The sequence below is a fragment of the Aythya marila genome (genome assembly GCF_965140915.1).
Source record: "Aythya marila genome assembly, chromosome: 1".
NCBI classification, from domain to species: domain Eukaryota; kingdom Metazoa; phylum Chordata; class Aves; order Anseriformes; family Anatidae; genus Aythya; species Aythya marila.
The window spans coordinates 206,831,365-206,850,114 of record NC_139042.1 but is presented as its reverse complement, the minus strand read 5'-3'; the positions used below and the strand labels follow the sequence as shown (position 1 = coordinate 206,850,114).

Sequence of the window (18,750 nt, the reverse complement as noted above, 5' to 3'; positions counted from 1 at the left end):
GGCTGCAGGCACCGTTTGTTGTGCCGGGTGCCGTGGTAACGGGCAGGGGACGGGCCCGGGCTCCCAAACCCGGGCAGAGACTGGTAAGGGGCGACCCCTGCTCGGGCTGGGGGGGCTCCGACCCCAAAGGCTGGTGCTGCATCCGTGGGGTGCAGGGGGTACATCCATGGGGTGCAGGGGGTACATCCATGGGGTGCAGGGGGTGCATCCATGGGGTGCAGGGGGTGCATCCTGGGGGTGCTGGGGGTGCATCTGGGGGTGCTTGGGGAACATGCAGAGGGTGCTGGGGCTGAATTCGTGGGGTGCTGGGGGATTCATCTTGGTAGTGCTGGGGGCTAAATCCGGGAGGTGCTGGGTCCTGCTCCTCCTGGTTCAGTCCTGGGCTGCTGGGGATCCCCCGGCACTTGGGGGTGATCCTGGGAGTAATCCTGGGGTCTTTTTCCCCAGGAGCCGGGGCACGGCTTCTGCTCAGCCCCACGGGTACCAGGGCTGGGGGGGGGAAAGAACCCAGAGCCCCCCAACCGCGGGGGCCATTGTGACAGCCCGGCTGTGCCCCAGGACCTGCGGGGGTGAGCCCGACCCCGCTGCAGGGGGACGGGGACAGGGACAGGGACAGGGACGGGGACGGGGACACTGCACGGCACCCAGACGGGGGGCACCGCTCCTGGGGAACCAGGACTCAACCGGGGGCTGCGTGGTGGGACAGGGAGGGGGGGACACATCCCTCGGTGAGACCCCCGAGGTGGGCACCCGCTGACGGGGCCGGGACCTCCTGGCAGGGCTGGGCAGAGCCACGCGCCCACCATGTCGACCAGCGCCTGGGTGGGCACCTGGAGACCCCACCGCCCCCGCGGCCCCATCGCCGCCCTCTACAGCAGCCCCGGGCCCAAGTACGGGCTCCCCACCAATGTCGGTGAGTAGGGGGGGGACGGGAGGGTGCCGTGGGGCAGTGAGGGGACGGACGGGGGCGTCCCCGTGCCCACCGTGCCCCCCGTGCCCCCCGTGCCCCGCAGGGTACCGGCTGCACGACCCGTCCCGGCACCGCGCGCCTGCCTACAGCTTCGGCGCCCGCACGGCGCAGCACCGCGACGACCGCTCCCCGGGGCCCGCGTACATGCTGCCCCCCAGGACCACCGCCAAGGGCAAGGACGGGATCCCCGCGTACTCCATCTACGGCCGCCCCCGGGACCTGGAGCCTTTCCGGACGCCCGGGCCAGGTGGGGAGCCCTGACGGTGCCGGAGGGTGGTGGTGGGGAGGGGGGAGGCAGGAGGGAGCCCCCTCCCCACGTGGCCGTGCTGCTGTCGCCCCGCTGCAGGCTGCTACTCGCCGGAGAAGGCAGGGAGATGGGCATTCCCCTCGCCGCCCGTCTACTCCCTGCGCTCCCGCACCAAGGAGTTCGCCAGCGACCAGACGCCGGGTACGGGAAAGGGGGTGGGCTGAGAGCCCCCATCCCCAGGGGGAGAGCCCCCCAACCCCGGGCTGAGAACCTGATACGTGAATTGAGCCACCCCATCCCTGAGCTGAGCCCCCATCCCCAGGCTGAGCCTTCCCAACCCGGAGCTGAGACCCCCCCCTTCCTGAAACAAGCCCCCATCCCCATCCTGAGACCCCCCCCCAAGCCCAGACTGAGCCCCCCATCCCTAGGCTGAGCCCCCCATCCCCGAACTGAGCCCTCCATCCTTGGCCTGAGCCCTCCCATGCCCAAGCTGAGCCCTCCCATCCCTGAGCTGAGACCCCCTTTCCTTAAACAAGCCCCCACCCCATCCTGAGCCCCCCCATGCCCAGACTGAGCCCCCCCAGCCATGAACCAATCCCCCATCCTTTGACTGTGCCCCCATCCCTGAGCTGAGCCCCCATCCCCAGGCTGAGCCCCTCTGCCCCCCTTTTCCCCCCGGGTCAAAGCCCACCGCCCGCTACCCCCCGACCCCTCCCCGGACCCCCTGACCCCCTCGCCCCCCCAGGCCCCGCCGCGTACCGCCTGCCCCCCATGCTGGGGCCCCGCATCGTCAGCAAGAGCTCGGCCCCCAACTACTCCATGCCGGGGCGCAGCAACGTGGGCGCCTTCTACCAGGACCTGTGCAAGGTGAGGAGGGGGTCAGGGGGCACCGGGGGGGCACCGGGGGGGGAGGTGGGCAGCCGGGCATCACCACCCCCATGTCCCCACAGACACCGGGACCCTGCAACTACCGCGTGGTGGACGCCAACGTCTACAAGAGCCGCGCGCCGCAGTACAGCATGCTGGCACGCAACGAGCTGCCCGGGGACACCACCCTCAAGCCGGGACCCGGCGCCTACAGCCCCAGCACGGTGAGGACACGGCGAGGGGGGCACGGGGGGGGGCACGGGGGGCAGCCCCCAGCCCTCGCCCTCGCCCTCACCCTCACCGCCTCGCCCCCAGGGCAAGCCGCAGGGGCTGACGTTTGGGATCCGGCACTCCGACTACCTGGCCCCGCTCATCGTGGACGTGCCCGACTAGGGGGGCGCGGGGGAGGTCGGCCTCTGATGGGAAAAGATCGGTGCCAAAAGGCTCGGCCGCTCGCCTCGTGTCTCAGCGCGTCAACGGGACGGGGGCTGCGCCTGGGCTGGGGCGAGGGGAGGGATGGGGAGCAACGGGGGGGCAGGGAGCAAGGGGGGGATCTGGGGAGCAAGGGGAGGTCGGGATCAAGGGGAGGGGGATCTCCAGTCCTACCATGCACAACGATGCCCTGGCCTGGCTGCTGCAACCCATCCCATTCTGTCCCTATCTTGTCCCATCCCATCCCATCCCATCCCATCCCATCCCATCCCATCCCCATCCCAATTTCAATTCCAATCCCAATCCCCACCCCATCCCCACTCCATCCCCACCCCATCCCATCCCATCCCAATTTCAATCCCAATCCCAATCCCAATCCCCATCCCAATTTCAATCCCAATCCCAATCCCCATCCCATCCCATCCCATCCCATCCCATCCCATCCCCGTGCCCCCCCACATTCCGTCTCCCTGTATCCCCTCATGCTCCCCAAGCCCCCATGTCCCTCACGCCCCTTTACCCCCCCCGACCCCACAGCTGCCCCCCACCACCCCTTGTCCCCTGCTGACCCCGGTGACGCTGCAGCCACTCCTGTCACAGCCCCACGGCCGCGGGCGCGGGTGGGGCTGGGAGCGATCGGGTCTGGGCCGTGGCGCTGCCTCCCGTGCCCCGCGCCACCGCTGCGGCTGTGCCAAGGTCACCACGGCCCCATGGGGACAGGGAGGGGACACTCATCAACAAGGCACTACGGGACCGGGGTGCTGGGGGCGCCCTGGGTGCCGCACCTCCCGTGGGGTGCTGTGGGCACCGTGGGACCCGTGGGTGCTGCACCCACCATGGGTGCCGTGGGTGTGGAAGGTGCTGAGCCGCGCCTCGTGCCACGGCAGGCAGAGACACGCAGGGCCCTGCTCCTGCCCCGCGTCACCGTCGGGAACCGAAACACCGGGGGCAGCCAGGAAGGGACGAGGGCACCGGCCCCAGCCCCAGCCCCAGCCCCAGCCCCAGCCCCAGCTCTGCCACCTCGCTCCCTGCCCTGGGGACAGAGTCCAGTGCCCAAGGCGCCTCCGTGACGCGGGCACGGTGCCGGTGACAGAGGAGCGGTGCCGGTGGCAGAGGAGCGGTGCCGGTGGCAGAGGAGCGGTGCCGGTGGCAGGGGGGCAGCGATGGATGCCCCCCCGGTCTCGCTCCCGGCCCTCATCCGCAGGAAGCGTGACGGCGAGCGGCTGCGGGACGAGGAGATCCAGAGCTTCGTGCGCGGCGTGACCGAGGGCTCTGCACAGCAGGGACAGATCGGTGCGGGCACGGCGGGGCCGGGGGGGCACTGCGGGGACCTGGAACTGTCCAGGGGGCTGGTGGCGGGGGGATGCTGCTGGCATGAGTGGGGCTGGGGGCAGGTGAGGGGTGGGGGCAGCTGGGGTGTGGTATGGGACATGGCACGGGGATGTGGTGGGGAATAGGGCACGGGGGGGACACCCGGGGACATCCCTGGAGAGGACACAGCCAGGGGACCTGGCACAGGGACACGGCCAAAGGCAGCTGGGGCACGGCAGGGCTGGGGGGACACGGGCTGGGGGGACACTGGGGGGACGTGAGAAGGATGGGGAGGGCAGGGGGGGCTCCTGGCATGGGGACATGGCAAGAGGGAGCGGGACACAGCAGGGGGATGTGGCTGGGGGCACTGGGGGCTCCTAGATGGGGTCACTGGGGGCACTGGGGGCTCCCAGATGGGGTCACTGGGGTCCCCCCCCCGCCCCCAGGTGCCATGCTGATGGCCATCCGGCTGCGGGGCATGGACGCGCAGGAGACGCTGGCTCTGACGCGCGCCATGGCGGCCTCGGGCCGGCTGCTGGCCTGGCCGCGGGGCTGGCGGGGGCGGCTGGTGGACAAGCACTCCACCGGCGGCGTCGGGGACAAGGTCAGCCTGGCCCTGGCCCCTGCCCTGGCTGCGTGCGGCTGCAAGGTGAGCGGGGACGGGGACGGGGACGGGGACGGGGACGGGGACGGGGATGGGGATGGGGATGGGGATGGGGATGGGGATGGGGACGGGGACGGGGATGGGGATGGGGATGGGGATGGGGATGGGGATGGGGATGGGATGGGGATGGGGATGGGATGGGGATGGGGATGGGGATGGGGATGGGGATGGGGATGGGGATGGGGACAGGGATGGGGATGGGGATGGGCAGCACCGGAGGGTCCCCGCCTGCGCCCACCCTCCTGCACCCACAGGTGCCCATGATCAGCGGCCGCGGGCTGGGGCACACCGGGGGCACGCTGGACAAGCTGGAGGCCATCCCCGGCTTCTGCGTCTCCCAGAGCCCTGAGCAGGTGCGGGGGGACACGGGATGGGGATGGGGACACGGAATGGGATGGGGAAAGGGATGGGGACAGGGATGGGTGGCCACGCTCACCCTGCCGGTCCCAGTGGCACGGGGCCGCTCCATTCCCATTTGGCTGGAGCCCAGGCTCTGTCCACGGGGGCAGCTGCCCCTAACCCCGCCGTGACGGGTGGGTGGTGCTCTGGGGTCACCCCGGTGCTCACAGACCCCACTGCTCCACGCACACTGCACCGGGGGTGGCCCACAAGGGGACAATGGGGGGAGTGGGGAGGGGCACAGGGCCAGGGGGGCACAGAGTGGGACATGGGACACTGATGGGATGTGGGATGTGCTGATGGGTTTTGGGATGTGCTGATGGGTTTTGGGATGCCAATAGGGTGTGGGATGCCAGTGGGATGCAGGATGCCGATGGAATGTGGAGGGGATGCAAGATGCCAACGGGATGCGGATGGGATGTGGGATGTGGATGGATGTGGGATACCAATGGGATGCCAATGGGATGCTGAAGGGTCTTGGGATGTGGACAAGGTGTGGGATGCTGATGAGACAGACACGGGAATCAGAGGGGATATGGGATGGTGATGGGACATGGGACACTGATGGGATATGGGGTGCTGGTGGGACCCGGGTGGGATATGGGGCAGGGATGTGGAGGAGGATGGGGGCTGGATGCGGGATGCAGGACCCCGATGCCCCCGGCCCCGCAGATGCAGAGCATCCTGGAGCAGGTGGGCTGCTGCATCGTGGGGCAGAGCGAGGAGCTGGTGCCGGCCGACCGGGTGCTGTACAGCCTGCGGGACGTCACCGCCACCGTCGACAGCCTCGCCCTCATCACAGGTACCGGGGGGCTGTGGGATGGGACCCCCCCCCCGTCCAACCAGGACCCCGGGAGTGGGCGCGGGGCTGGGGCTGTGGGGCTGGAACTGCTGCGACCACGCGGCCGCCCCGTCCCCAGCCTCCATCCTGAGCAAGAAGGCGGCGGAGCAGATCTCGGCGCTGGTGCTGGACGTCAAGTTCGGGAGCGCAGCGCTGTACCCGACCCTGGAGAGCGCACGGGAGCTGGCCCAGAGCCTGGTGAGCCCCCCCAGGGGACCCCCCCTGGGGACAGCGCTGGGGCCGGTGCCCCCAGCCCGGTGGGTGCCAGGGCCACGTGCAGCCCCCCGTGACGCCCGGTGCCCCCGCGCAGGTGGCGGTGGGCGAGGAGCTGGGCATCCGCACGGCCGCCGTGCTGAGCAGCATGGACCAGCCCCTGGGGCGCTGCGTGGGCAACTCGCTGGAGGTGCTGGAGGCGCTGCAGTGCCTGGAGGGACAAGGCCCCGATGACCTGAGGGAGCTGGTGACGGTGCTGGGTCAGCACGGGGACGGGGACGGGGACGGGGACAGGGACGGGGACGGGGACGGGGATGGGGACGGGGTGGGCACTGCCCAAGGGCACCCACGAGCCCCCTGCCCCAGCCCTGCACCCATGCACAGACCCCGTGCCCCCCTCCCTGTGCCCCACACACAGCCCGTGCCCCCAACCCCATCCTGTGTCCCACCCCCCGGTCCTGTGCCCCCACCCCGTGCTCCATGCCCTGAGCCCTCCGCCTCCTCCCCAGGTTGCTGCTCCCGGTCCCCGTCCTCCCCACACCCCCACCCATGCCCCCTGCCCCTTGTGGCCCCCCACCCACCGCCCCCAGCCCCCAGGCTCCCCCCACTCATCTCTGGGGGGCTGCTCCCGGTCCCTGCACCCTTGAGGGGGGGTAAGCACAGGGGTCCCAGCGCCGTGCCGTGTCCCACAGGAGGGCTGCTGCTGTGGCAGTGCGGGATGGCCCCGACGGCAGAGCAGGGCCAGGAGCTGCTGGCGCGGGCGCTGGACGACGGCTCGGCCCTGTGCACCTTCCAGGCCATGCTGGGGGCGCAGGGGGTGCCCCCCGACACCGCCCGCCTGCTCTGCGCGGGGACCCCCCAGCAGCGCCGCCAGGTCCTGGGGCAGGCGGGCACCCGCGAGGAGCTGCTGGCGCCCTGCGAAGGTGAGGGGGGGGCCGGGGGTCCCGGCCGGCACCCTGCGACCCCATGCACAGCCCCGTGCCCCCTGCCCGTGCCCTGAGCCCCAGACCCCCAGCACCACCCCTGTGGGCACCACGGGGTGCTCAGCCCCCTGCCGAGCCCCAGATCCCTGCATCCCAGTGACCCCCCCACTGCTCAGCACCCCCACGTCCCAGTACCCCCCCCAGCTCCCCACCACCCCGGTGCCCAGTGCCCGGTGCCCGGTGCCGTCGGTGACGCTGCTGCTGGCGCAGGCAGGGTGCAGGGGATCGAGGCGCTGCCGCTGGCCCGCGTGCTGCACGAGCTGGGGGCCGGCCGGACGCGTGCAGGGGAAGCCATCAACCCCCATGTGGGCGCCGAGCTGCTGGTGGCCGTGGGGCAGCACCTGCGGGAAGGTAAGGGGGCGGCGGGGGGGTGACCTGCGCCCCCATCGCCGTGCCTCATGCCCTGCATCCACGTGCCCGCAGGGGAGCCCTGGCTGCGGCTGCACCACGACGGGGGGCTGAGGGCTGAGCAGCGCCAGGCCCTGCAGGACGCACTGCTGCTGGGCACCGGCACCGGCACCACCGGCACCGCCGTGTCCCGCATCGCCGAGACCGTGCTGCCCCGTGGTGCGCCCTGACCGCACACGGGGATGGTGACGGTGACGGTGATGGTAATGGTGATGATGATGATGATGATGATGGTGATGGTGATGGTGACGGTGATGGTGATGGTGATGGTGACGGTGATGATGATGGTGATGGTGACGGTGATGGTGATGGTGATGGTGACGGTGATGATGATGGTGAGCAGATGACTTGTGGAGAACGTCCCCCAGCGTCGGTGGGACTGTGTGCTCGGTGTGTTTACCCGGCACTGGGCAGCACGGGGGTGCTCCCACCAAAGCCGTGCCCACCCGACGCGGCAACGTGCCCTGGCTACGTGCATTAAAGCTCCATAGGCATGGCGTTTCCCAACGCGCCTCTAGATACTCACAACCTGTCCCCGCTTCACATTAAATTAATCCCAGAACTCGTTTCCATCAGCTCCTCCCGGTGGTGGTCGCTGGGGGCCGTGGGGATGAAGGCCGATGCCTCCTCTTCATCACCGCCGGCTGCCCCCTGCCTGTGTGCAGGCTCAGCTGCTCCTCGGCTCCTGTCCCACCCACCGGGTCGGTCCCAGCTGTTTTTTGGGACAGGTTCCCCGTTTTTGTCAGGAACCATCCCCTGTGAGGGGCCCCAAGACGCCTCGTTGTGGTGAATCTGCAGGGCAGTAAGCACAGACACCCAGCGACGTCTAGTTTAATGCGAGCACCATTCTTCTGTTCCTGCCTTCAGTAATGATTATTTTATTTAGAAATTATTAATGCAATTAAGTGAGCCCCCGTCCTCCCATTCTTGGCTTCAGTAATAGTGGATGCTTTATCTAGAGATCATCAATGCAATTAAGCAAGCTGCTGACTGTGCCTCGTCCCCCCCAGCACCAGTCCCTCCCAGTGCCCGGGGACAGGCTCACGCCCTTATCAGGGACCTGGGGCTGCGTGCTTCAGTTAATTAGCGCGGTGCAGATAGTTACGAGGACACTAATTAGCACCCAGGTGTGGATACTGTCAGCGCGCTGCTTGGTACGGGTCTGCTAGCGGCCTGTCAGTACGGGGTGATGGGGGAAACACTGTGACACCGGGTGTGACACCGGGTGTGATGGGTATGACACCGGATGTGATAGGGCAGTGTGATACCAGGTGTGATACCAGGTGTGACACCGGGTGTAATACCAGGTGTGATACTGGGTGTGATGGCTGTGACGGGTGTTACACTGTGTGTGACACTGGGTGTGAAAACAGGTGTGAAGGGTGTGACACCGGGTGTGACAGGGCAGTGTGAACCTGGGTGTGACACCGGGTGTGACACCGGGTGTGATACTGGGTGTGATACCAAGTGTGATGGGTGTTACATTAGGTGTGACATTGGGTGTGACACTGGGTGTGAAACCAGGTGTGATGGGTGTGACACCGGGTGTGACAGGGCAGTGTGACCCTGGGCGTGACACCGGGTGTGATACTGGGTGTGATACTGGATGTGACATGGGCTGTGATGGGTGTAGCACCAGGTGTGATGGGTGTGACACCAGGTGTGACACCAGGTGTGACACCGGGTGTGACAGGACAGGGTGACACCGGGTGTGACACCAGGTGTGACACTGGGTGTGACACCGGGTGTGAAATTGGGTGTGATGGGAGTGGTTGGTGTGCCAGGCGTGACACCAGGCGTGACACCGGGTGTGACACCGGGTGTGCAACGGTGTGATGGGTGTGACACCGGGTGTGACGGGACAGTGTGACACCGGGTGTGACCCCGGCTGTGACCCCGGGTGTGCAACGGCGCCCCGGGCCCCCCCGCGGGCAGCGCCGCGGTCACGTGGGGCACCGCGGGGTCACGTGTGGAGCTGCAGAGTCACGTGGGTGCCCCCCCCACCAGCCGCGCTCAGCGGCGCCCCCTGGCGTTACCGCTGCCCCCCGGCGGGCACTGCGCGTGCGCGCGCGGCCGCCCCGCCCCTCCCGCGGGGAACTTCCGGTGTGCGGCAACGGGACCAGGTGGGGGGCGGAGGGGGCTGGGGGGGGGGCAAAGGGCAACGGGGGGGGGGGCCGGGGGGCACCGGGGGGTCAGAGGGTACCGGGGGGGCACCGGGAAGGGTAGGGGGCACCGGGGGTCAAAGGGCTCTGGGGGGGTCAGAGGGCACCAGGGGTCAGTGCTGCGGGGGGGAGGGGCACCGGAGGGGTCAGGGGGCAGCGGGGGGGCAGGGGGCACAGGGGTCAAAGGGCACTGGGGGTCAAAGGGCTCTGAGGAGGGCAGGGGGCATTGGGGGGTCAGGGGGCACCAGGGATCAGAGGGCACCGGGGGGGTCAGGGGGCACTGGGGGGTCAGAGGGCACCGGGGGGGCAGGGGGCACCGGAGACCAGAGGACACCGGCGGGTCAGGAGGCATTTGGGGGGGTCAGGGGGCACCAGGGGTCAGAGGGCACCGGGGTCTCAGTGCTCACCGTGCCCCCCCGTTTTGCCCCCCAGCCCCGCCATGACCCAGTCCCTGCTCCCCACGCGCTGCCTGCGCTGCTGCTGGGCCCTGCTCCGCGCCCCCCCCGCGCCCCCCAACCCCTCCCGCGGGCCGTGGGGGTCCCGGGGGTCTTCATCATCATCATCATCATCATCATCATCATCATCATCATCATCATCGTCACCGCCAGGAGGAGGAGGGGGCCGGCCCCCACTGCCGCTGTGGCAGCGCCTGGCGGCGGTGGCGGTGCTGGGGGGCGCGGCGGCGGGGGCCTGGCTGCACCTGCGGGCGCGCCGGGAGCAGGAGCGGCGGCGGCGGCGGGCGCGGGAGCTGCGGGCGCTGGCGCTGGGCCAGGGCGACTTCGAGCTGGTGGACCACACCGGGCGGCCGCGGCGCAAGGCGGATTTCCTGGGGCAGTGGGTGCTGCTCTACTTCGGCTTCACGCACTGCCCCGACGTCTGCCCCGACGAGCTGGAGAAGCTGAGCCGGGCGGTGGAGCTGCTGGAGGGCGACGCGGCGCTGCCCCCCCTGCAGCCGCTCTTCGTCACCGTGGACCCCGAGCGCGACGACGTGGCGGCCGTGGCGCGCTACGTGCGCGACTTCCACCCCCGGCTGCTGGGGCTGACCGGCAGCCCCGAGCAGGTGCGGGCGGCGGGCGGCGCCTACCGCGTCTACGCCCGCGCCGGCCCCAAGGACCAGGACGGCGACTACATCGTGGACCACACGGTCGTCATCTACCTGCTGGGCCCCGACGGGCTCTTCCTCGACTACTACGGCCGCGCCAAGACCCCCGCCCAGATCGCCGACAGCGTGCGGCGCCACATGCAGACCTACGAGCCGCTCCCTGACTGAGCACCCATGGAGGGGGGCAGCAAGTGGCCCCCCGGCGTGGACCCCGCAGGGATGGGGGCTGCGGCACCGGGACTGGACCCTCCCCAACCCCACGGGGCTGTGCTGGAGCCGGGTGCTGCTGGGGACGGGCTGGGGGTGGCACAACAAGGCAACAAGGCAGGCGGTACGGAAACTGGGCGTTTATTGCTGAGCAACGGGGCACTGCAGGGGGAGGCTGTACACAAGGGGGGGGCTGTACAGGACCCGGGGGGGCTCAGTCGCAGAGCACGGAGGCGCGGTAGGTGCGGAAGCGCTCGCGGGCCTGCTCCTGCCGCAGGAGCCGCAGCCGCATGGTGTCCACCGCCTCCTCCAGGCCCGGGTCCTGCGCCACCTCCACCGTGTAGTCGTTGGCCTGCGGAGAGGGGCGGGGGTCGGGAGGGCTGCGTTGAGCCCCCCCCGGACCCCTCCCCGGCCCCTGAGACCCCCACTCACCAGCTGCAGCGAGGCCAGCATGTAGCGGCACACCTCGAAGGCCGGCAGCCCCGCCACCAGGCTGCGGAAGGGCTGCCACTCGCCCAGGCGCCCGAAGCGTGCGGCCAGCCGGTCCCCGTAGCTGTGGATGTCGAAGGCCGCCCGTTCCTCCTGCGGGACGAGGACGGGGGGGGGGTCAGGGTGGCCCCACGCCTCCCCCGGCCCCTCTCCAGCCCCCCCCCAACGTGCCTGCTCCTGCAGCAGCGGCCCCATCTTCTCCTCCCACTGGCGGATGTGCTGCGACAGCTCCGTCTCCTGCACGTACCGCTGCGAGTTGGCGATGAACAGCTCCTGGGGGGGCAGAGATGGGGATGGGGGGAGCACGGGGACGGGGGGAGCACAGGGACAGGAGGGACAGGGGGATGCAGGGTGTGCAGGGTGCCCTGAGCCCATGGGTGCTGTTGGTGCGCGACACCTACCACGTTCCTCCTCACCAGCTCCTCGTAGCTCAGCGCGTCCAAGTCGCAGGGACCTGTGAGAGGGCCAGGTGGTGCTGGGGGGGGGCAGCGTGGTGCCAGCCCCCCGGTGCTGAGCGGGGAAGGGGCAGCCCCCCCTGGGCTGCTGCTGAGCGGGGGGAGCCCTCCCACAGCCCCCCGCAAGCGCTCACCCGCGGCTCCCTCGCCCGCCAGCTCCGGGGCGTGCAGCTGGATGTCCTCCTGCTCCAGAAAATCCTCTGCGGGCAGAGGGGGGGCTGCTCAGCACCCCAACTGCCAGGCCCTGCTCAGCCCCCCCCCCCCCGGGGCTCCACCCGTACCTGGGCCTTCCTCGGCGTCCCCCCCGAAGTCATCCTCGTGCTCCTCTCCCAGCGCCTCCGGCTCCTCCTCGCGCTCCAGCGGCAGCACCCAGGGCGGCCTCTGGGGGGGCAGCGCTGAGCCCAGCGCCCCCCCGACCCCCCCCAAACCCACCCCCCGAGCCCCCCGGCCCTGTCCCCGCTCACCGCCCTGCTCTGCAGCTTCCTCTGTGCCGCCAGCCGCTCCTTCAGCTGCTTCCAGTACAGCACCTCCAGGTCTGCAGGCACCGCACGGGCACGGCCTCAGCGCCCCACGGCCCCGCAGCGATGGGTGGGGGTCCCCTGCAGCCCCCCCTCCTGTCACCCCCCTACTCACCCGCGAACGTCGGCCCCTTCCTCTTCGTTTTCCTGCCGTCTGCGGCGTCGCTGTCTGCGGGAAGCAGGAGGGGAGTCCCCGTGTCCCTGTCAGTGTCCCCTTAGCAGGTGCCTGGTGGCCCCACCAGGGCAGCACCACCCGGTGGGGCGCAGAGCTCTGCCCTGCTCGGGCTAAAATTCTGGGTTAGACCCAAAATTTGTGTGCTGCCAGGAGTTGGACTCCATCCTTGTGGGGCCCTTCCAACTCATACAATAAAAATAAAGTAAATGAAATAAAAAAGCCACCTGCTCCTCCCTCCTCGAAGCCCTACAAGGGCTGAGGTGCAGCCGCTGTACCCCGCACCCCACCTGGCAAATTGGGGCGCACACGGGGAGCACCAGGGAGCCCCGAGGCCTCCCGTCAGAGCTCCTGCCCTGAACCCGCGGCGGGGCGGGAGGTGGCAGAGCCGCGACACTCACAGGAGGCAGAGAACCACTTCAAGAAGTCCTGCAGCTTCCTCGGCCCCTTCCTTTTCCGCTTGCTCCCGACCACGTCGTCCAGGCCCTGCGGCACCAGGAAGGGTCTCCCTGCAGGCAGAGGGGGATGAGCCACACGCGAGCAGCGGCGAGGCAGGGGGCAGGCAGGCGTCCCGGCCCCTCCTCAGGCACCTTTCTTGAAGGGTTTGTCTTCGGAGTCCCCAAAGGGGTCCAGGCTCTGCCACGGATCCAGCATCTCCTGGGGAAGCGAGCTCTCAGCCGGGACGGGGGCAGCGGAGCCGGAGCCACGCGGCTTCCCCGGCACCAGCGCGGCACAGAGCGGGGTGGGGAGGGCAGGGACACCCTGGGGCTTCCTGCAGCACCCAGGCAGTGCTGCTGCCCTCCAGGCTCATCTCCAGGCCCTCACCTTGACGTGTTCCTGCGGGTCCTGGGCAGGGGCTCGCTCCCGCAGCGCATAGCCCTTGGCCTGGGGCGCGCCCTGGCAGACACAAAGCGTCAGGCAGCAGCGAGCCGCGGGCAGCCGGGCTCCGGGGCAGGAGCCAGGAGCTGCGGGGCCCCCCCACACCCTGCCTGCCCTACCCTCTGCGCCTCGATGTGCTCATCGGCAGCCGGAGCCATTTCCACGTTGTCCTCGGGGACCATGGGCAAGTCGTCCCCGCTGTCGTCCGGCCCCGCAGCACCTACGGGGACAGCAGGATGCAGTCAGGAGCTGGGATGGCCTCTCCTGGGGTCTCCCTTCTCCACCCTGCCTGAGGGGGAGCTTCCCTGGGGTGTTTTACTCCTTAAATCACAACACCCGGACCAACTGGGGGTGTGCAGAGGACAGGAGCACCTCTGGGAGCAGCACGGCACAGCCCAGGCAGCTGCTGCCCGCACGCAGGGCGGAACGGACGGACAGACCCCACGGACAGCACCTCACCTCCGTCCTCAGAGAAGTTCAGTGCCTGCACGGGCGTCGCACCAGCGCCGAGGTGCAGGGGCTCCCTGCCGCCGCCGAGGACCGAGGACCGGGCTCCTGAGAGGTGACAGAGGCGGGGGTCACCGCGGCCCCACACGCAGAGCGGCCGTGGTGGCAGGGCAGGGGCAGCTCCCCAGGCTGGGCCCTGCCTTTGCCCAGCCCCAGGTCTCCCCCATGCCCCATTTTCAGCAGTAACCAGCCCCCGTGCTGGCAGTCTGGGTGTTTTTGACAGAGGCAGGGCAGCAGAGGAGAGGCAGAGCCGCATCTCCTCCACCCCCAGGAGCAGGGCTCGCACCCTCTCGAGGCAGAGGGCAAGCGAAGGATCCCAGCAGGGCAGCCCCGCTCCGTGCTGCCTCCTGCCCCGCACAGCTCCTCACCCCGGCCCCGTACCTGCGGCTCCACCGACGCTCCCTTCGTGGTGCCAGTCCTGCAGGCCCGTGGGCAGGAGCCCCGCCAGCTCCAGCATGAAGGCGCCGGTGGCGTGAGGGGTGCAGGTGTTCATGCGGAAATCCTTGCGGCTGGCCAGGACCTCACCTTTATGGCTGGGGACAACGGGACCGTCAGGGGGACAGGGCCCCCCTGGGGACCCCCAGATGGGGGGAGCGGGGCTGAGACGCCCCCAGGCCAACAGCCCCCAGGAGGGATCTGCCCCCACCCGCTGTCTTCACGCTCCTCCAGCCCCACAGAGCTCTGCCTGGGTTCCCCAGCGCAGCCCCGACCTCGTTGCACCCCCTGCACCAGGAGCAGCCCCTGTGCAGGCTCCTGGAGCCCTCAGGATTATTCCTCCTCCTCCTCCTCCTCCTCCCTGCCTCCTGGATTTAACCAGGACAGGGCCATTCCCTCCACGATGGCACAGGGACAGCCCGGCCGTACTGCAGCATGAGCTGGGGGCGCAGCTGGATGCCGGAGGCAGTGCGGCAGGCTCTCACCTGAACAGGGGGTTGTTCCTCTTCTCAGCCTCCTCCGGGGGCACCAAAGACATCGGGGTCAGGGGAACAATGTTCACAGCCTGCGGGGACGAGAACAGGAGCGTGGCTGCCACTGCTGGGGGCCGGACGGGAGGCGCGGGCACGGGGTGGGCAGCCTCTCGCAGCCCCAGGGGACAAGAAGGCTGCCAGCAGGCTCCCTTACGCTGGGCTGCTGGTCCTTCCTCATGTCCACGCTGCCCTGGCTGGTGTCCTTGATGTCGTCCAGGGAGAGGAACTGCAGAGAGAGGCCCGTGGTGGTGACCGGCTGGCAGCAGGGCCTGGCGTGCCGCACCACGGTGCCCCGTGGGGCCCGAGAGCTGAGGCTGCACAGCCGGGACCAAACAGAGGGAAAAGCTCTGGGTTTGGGGCCTCTGCCAGGACAGGAGCTGGCCTTTAAGGTCCCTTTAACACATGGTCTTTAAGGTCCCTTTAACAGGTGGCCTTTGGGGTCCCTTCTGACCCGAGCCGTGCCAGCAGAAGGAAGGCTCAGGCACAGGACAGGTCCCCAGGTGCTGCGCAGGGGACAAGCTCTCCCAGCAGGGCTGCGAGGCAGCAAATCCCTTCCCTGGGAGGCCATGCAGGAGTTTCGTGACCAAAAAACCTCCCAAGGAGCCCCTGCTTGGGGGCGGGAGGGGGGCAGATGTGGGGCTGAAGGCAGCAGGGAGCACGGCGCAGCGTCCCCTCACCTCCTCCTCCTCCGTCCCAAAGGTTGCGTCGGCGTCCCTGCCGTCCTCCCCCACGGAGCAGGGCTGCTTCTCCCGCCTGTCAGGGAGCAGAAACGCGGTCAGGTACTGCACAGCCCCGGGTAAAGGCTCGGGCAGAGCAGCAGCAGGCTTCCCCCGGCCCAGATGTGGCACACACAGGCACGGACAGCCACGGCATCAGCCTGTTCCCTGACACGCTGACACCCACGGTCCTGCCGGTGCCGGGGGGCTGCAAAGGAATCAGGACTTGAGGGAAGAGAGGACTCGGTCCATCCAGCAAATCCTATCTTGAACAAAAACGTCCCACCCAGCTCAGGAGCTCAATTTGAAAGAGGAGAACGTTTCGCTGCAAGGCAGCAACGCAGCGTGGAGATGATTTGGGGGATGTTCAGGGACCTCTGCAGCAGCTTCACGGTGCTGCAGCCCCAACAGAGCCCCCCTCAGGCGCCCTGCCCCAGGCTCCCGATGAGGTTTGGGGCTGGCTGAGCCAGAGGACGGACGGCTCCTGCAGGGGCTGCCTGAGCCCCGCACCCTCTGGTGCCAGGCGCCTCACAAAACCCTCAGGTTTTACAAAATCCACCCGAGGGCGCACAGAAACACAGAGCGGTGTCGCAAGCTGACCCCTCCTTAGTGGGAGCCAGGTTCTGAACTCAAGCCGGGTTGGCAGGAGCCGACTTGTGCAAGACAACTTGGGAACTGCGCCTGCAAGAGCAGCGCCCCGCTCCCTGCCACGGTGGGGAAACAAATCACGAGGCTCTTTGCCACACGGGTCACATCGTGTGCCGAGGGGCGTGCTGAGGGGCGCAGGGCACGGCCCTCTCCTTGCCCAACAGCCGGGTGACAAAACCCCAGCGTGGTGCTGCTGGAAATGCTCCGGGGGAAGAGCTCGGCCCCACGCCCCCGAGACAGAACCGAGTCCCTGCAGAAATCCTCGCCCCCAGAGAACATCTCCTGGGGCTGCTGCTGCAATCGGCTGCCTTGTTTTTAAAAGGAAGGATTGCCGTGAGGGAGGGGTGCTCAGGAAAAGCACAGCGTGGCGCTGAGCGGGGGCAGAGCCCCGGGGGCTCTCCCTGTAGGTGGGACAGGTCACGGCCTCGTCCCTGTGCCAGCAGGGCTCGCACGCGGCTGCGGCAGGAGCTCTGCTGCTCAGCGGGGCCATGCCACAACACAGGGGCTGTGCAGCGAGGGGACACGTCCGTGTGTTGTGCTAAAGCCGTGGGATCTGCAGCAAGACCCCAGCCCCTACAAGGGTCATCTCCCAGCCGATGGGGCTCGTTACTTACTTCTTATTGGAAATGAAGTCGAGTGCCTGGTACACCAGAGAGTAGAGATACTCCACCTGCAACACAGGGGCCAGACTCAGAGACAGAGAAAGCAGCTCCCAGAAAAAAACCTCTGGCTGATGCCAGGATGACCACGGCCCTTCCCTTATCCCCAGACAGCCAGAGTTCAGTTTCTTGACAATCTCATTATTTTTTTTCCCATTCAAGCCATTTTGAATTCAGGTTTGGGAAAAGAGGTTGGTTGTTGCTTTTTCCCCCATGCTGCCAACCCCAACACATAAAGGGATGGAGTTTGGGAGATCAATAACCTCCTGAACCCCTTGGCCGTTATTACATTCCAGTCTCCCAAACTCGAGGGCAGCTCCCCAAAGCAGCCCCCGTGGGAGCCTCGGCCCCAGGAGCCCCAGCTGAGGGACCAGGACCAGGAGCAGGACGAGGCCGTGGCCGTGCCCCCCGGCGTGCTCACCTTCCTGCTGTAGATGCAGGCAGAGCCCTGGATAACCAGAGCTGCCTCTATGAAGTTCATGGTGGTTTTGCCGCCATCGAAGGAAATGGAGATTTGGTCCAGCTGCAAAACGTACAAGAGAAGGAAAATGAAGGGCTGGTTTGCGGACTGATTCAAGGGTAGCGCTGCAAAAGGAAAAAGTCAGAACTGCAGCAGTTTGCCTGACGTGACACCCTGGGGATGTAACGAGGAGAGAGGGAACCCGTTCCCCTTTTCCCTGCAGCACGAGGAGCTCCTCTGTGGCTGCACTGTAGGGAAGGCACCCCTGAGAACAGGGGGCACGCAGAAGGGACGGCCGTGAGACAACGCTGGACCTCACACCCCTGCACATCCACCCACACAGCCCAGCGACCACGGCACCGCCCTGCTCTGGGGCAGGGGCAGGAGCCCCCCGCAACCCCCTCACCTCCTCCAGGTACTCCCCGAGCTGCGCGGCCACGTCCACCTCCCAGTTCTTGGTGAGGTCGCGGATGGGCTGCAGGAGGTGCAGGAAGCGCGACTCCACGTCCTCCATGGTGGCTCCTCGGCGGCGGGGCTCAGGCCGCCGGGGGCCGGTGGCCTCCCCCGGGGTCCGGTGGCAGCGGGTGGCTGCGGTCACACGAAGCCAGCGGTGGCCCCGGGGCTCCGGCAGGTGAGAGCTGGGGGTGAGGAGCCTGGCGGGCACGGGGCAGAGCCCAACGGAGGAAGAAAGGAAGGCTGCGTGTTACCTCGGGATCCCCGGAGGGTGGGATGGGCACCAGGACGGGCACTGGGATGGGGGCTGAGCACTGGGATGGGCTCTGGGCCCAGAACCGGGCTGAGCACCGGGGCCAAGCACTGGGATGGGCACTGGGATGGGCACTGGGATGAGCACCGGGGCACAGCGTGGCCTGCACAGGGTGCGGGTGTCACCGGGACACAGCCGGGGGGCACCAGCTGGGACTGGGGACTGGGACCGGGACCCAAATTGGGGAGTGGGGCCAGGGCTGGAGCAGGGACCGGGACTGGGAACCAGGGCAGGAGACTGGGAACTGGAGCAGGGATCAGGAACCGGGGGTGGGACCAGGGCTGGGGACCGGGGACTGGGGCCAGGCACCAGGAACCAGAATCGGGACCTGGGGCAGGGGACTGGGAACGGGGGCCCAGGAATTAGGACAGGGGCAGGGGACTGGGAAACGGGGACCGGGACCGGGGACTGGGATCGGGATCGGGAACCGGGGCTGGGATCGGGAACCGATGACAGGATTGGGGAACGGGACCGGGACCGGGATCGGGATCGGGAACCGGGGACCAGGGACAGGGTCTGCAACCTGTGACCGGGATCGGGAACCGGGACCCGGCTCCGCTCTGCAGGCCCGCACCCCGCAGCCACGCACCGCTCCGCTCCGTCCCGGTCCTGGTCCTGGTCCCGGTTCCGATCCCGATCCCGATCCCGATCCCGATCCCGATCCCGGTCCCGGTCCCGTCCCGTAGCCGCCCCCTCCCCGCTCAGCG

General features: G+C 68.7%; 4 protein-coding genes across 7 annotated transcripts; 3 read left to right on the top strand and 1 right to left on the bottom strand.

The window, feature by feature from the left end:
* Positions 1–68: 68 nt before the first annotated feature.
* Positions 69–2,477, top strand: CIMAP1B (ciliary microtubule associated protein 1B; the record flags this gene model as incomplete). Its single annotated transcript, XM_082752306.1, has 7 exons — positions 69–83; positions 780–913; positions 1,014–1,217; positions 1,317–1,418; positions 1,963–2,084; positions 2,168–2,308; positions 2,400–2,477. The coding sequence occupies exons 2-7, from the start codon at positions 805–807 to the stop codon at positions 2,475–2,477; spliced, it is 756 nt and encodes a 251-aa protein (XP_082608432.1). The 5' UTR covers positions 69–83; positions 780–804.
* A 1,203-nt stretch (positions 2,478–3,680) lies between these two features.
* Positions 3,681–7,511, top strand: TYMP (thymidine phosphorylase). Of its 2 annotated transcripts, XM_082754459.1 has the most exons (9): positions 3,681–3,809; positions 4,274–4,476; positions 4,746–4,844; positions 5,563–5,692; positions 5,811–5,929; positions 6,042–6,204; positions 6,637–6,867; positions 7,138–7,278; positions 7,351–7,511. In XM_082754459.1, exons 2-9 carry the CDS (start codon positions 4,279–4,281, stop codon positions 7,503–7,505), a joined length of 1,236 nt encoding a protein of 411 aa, XP_082610585.1. In that variant the 5' UTR covers positions 3,681–3,809; positions 4,274–4,278; the 3' UTR covers positions 7,506–7,511. The 2 variants fall into 2 exon arrangements, with proteins under 2 accessions (XP_082610585.1, XP_082610586.1); XM_082754460.1 differs by lacking the exon at positions 4,274–4,476.
* Positions 7,512–9,931: 2,420 nt separating this feature from the next.
* On the top strand, positions 9,932–10,774 carry SCO2 (synthesis of cytochrome C oxidase 2). The gene has a single exon (XM_082784911.1). It carries the CDS (start codon positions 9,937–9,939, stop codon positions 10,765–10,767), a length of 831 nt encoding a protein of 276 aa, XP_082641037.1. The 5' UTR covers positions 9,932–9,936; the 3' UTR covers positions 10,768–10,774.
* Positions 10,775–10,899: 125 nt separating this feature from the next.
* NCAPH2 (non-SMC condensin II complex subunit H2) lies at positions 10,900–18,697 on the bottom strand. Of its 3 annotated transcripts, none has more exons than XM_082784908.1 (21): positions 18,633–18,697; positions 17,684–17,915; positions 17,239–17,340; positions 16,773–16,828; positions 15,472–15,547; positions 14,949–15,020; positions 14,747–14,826; positions 14,208–14,359; positions 13,779–13,874; positions 13,439–13,539; positions 13,266–13,337; positions 13,031–13,097; positions 12,842–12,949; positions 12,384–12,437; positions 12,215–12,285; positions 12,032–12,131; positions 11,885–11,950; positions 11,697–11,749; positions 11,467–11,568; positions 11,239–11,388; positions 10,900–11,158 (listed from the first exon to the last, which is right to left on the bottom strand). In XM_082784908.1, the coding sequence occupies exons 2-21, from the start codon at positions 17,789–17,791 to the stop codon at positions 11,021–11,023; spliced, it is 1,824 nt and encodes a 607-aa protein (XP_082641034.1). In that variant the 5' UTR covers positions 17,792–17,915; positions 18,633–18,697; the 3' UTR covers positions 10,900–11,020. The 3 variants fall into 3 exon arrangements, with proteins under 3 accessions (XP_082641034.1, XP_082641035.1, XP_082641036.1); XM_082784909.1 differs by having other exon boundaries at positions 17,684–17,930; positions 18,633–18,672; XM_082784910.1 differs by having other exon boundaries at positions 18,567–18,652.
* Between the last annotated feature and the right edge of the window lie 53 nt (positions 18,698–18,750).

What these genes read in the sequence shown, in the direction of transcription:
- NCAPH2 (XM_082784908.1), bottom strand. Translation starts at nt 17,791, where the DNA reads ATGGAGGACGTGGAGTCGCGCTTCCTGCACCTCCTGCAGCCCATCCGC. An exon ending in TCGGGGAGTACCTGGAGGAG is followed by an intron (nt 17,341 to 17,683) that starts GTGAGGGGGTTG and finishes TACGTTTTGCAG; the next exon opens with CTGGACCAAATCTCCATTTC. An exon ending in GGAAGGACCAGCAGCCCAGC is followed by an intron (nt 14,827 to 14,948) that starts GTAAGGGAGCCT and finishes TCGTCCCCGCAG; the next exon opens with GCTGTGAACATTGTTCCCCT.
- SCO2 (XM_082784911.1), top strand. Translation starts at nt 9,937, where the DNA reads ATGACCCAGTCCCTGCTCCCCACGCGCTGCCTGCGCTGCTGCTGGGCC.
- TYMP (XM_082754459.1), top strand. Translation starts at nt 4,279, where the DNA reads ATGCTGATGGCCATCCGGCTGCGGGGCATGGACGCGCAGGAGACGCTG. An exon ending in CAGCCTCGCCCTCATCACAG is followed by an intron (nt 5,693 to 5,810) that starts GTACCGGGGGGC and finishes CCCCGTCCCCAG; the next exon opens with CCTCCATCCTGAGCAAGAAG. An exon ending in GCTGCTGGCGCCCTGCGAAG is followed by an intron (nt 6,868 to 7,137) that starts GTGAGGGGGGGG and finishes CTGCTGGCGCAG; the next exon opens with GCAGGGTGCAGGGGATCGAG.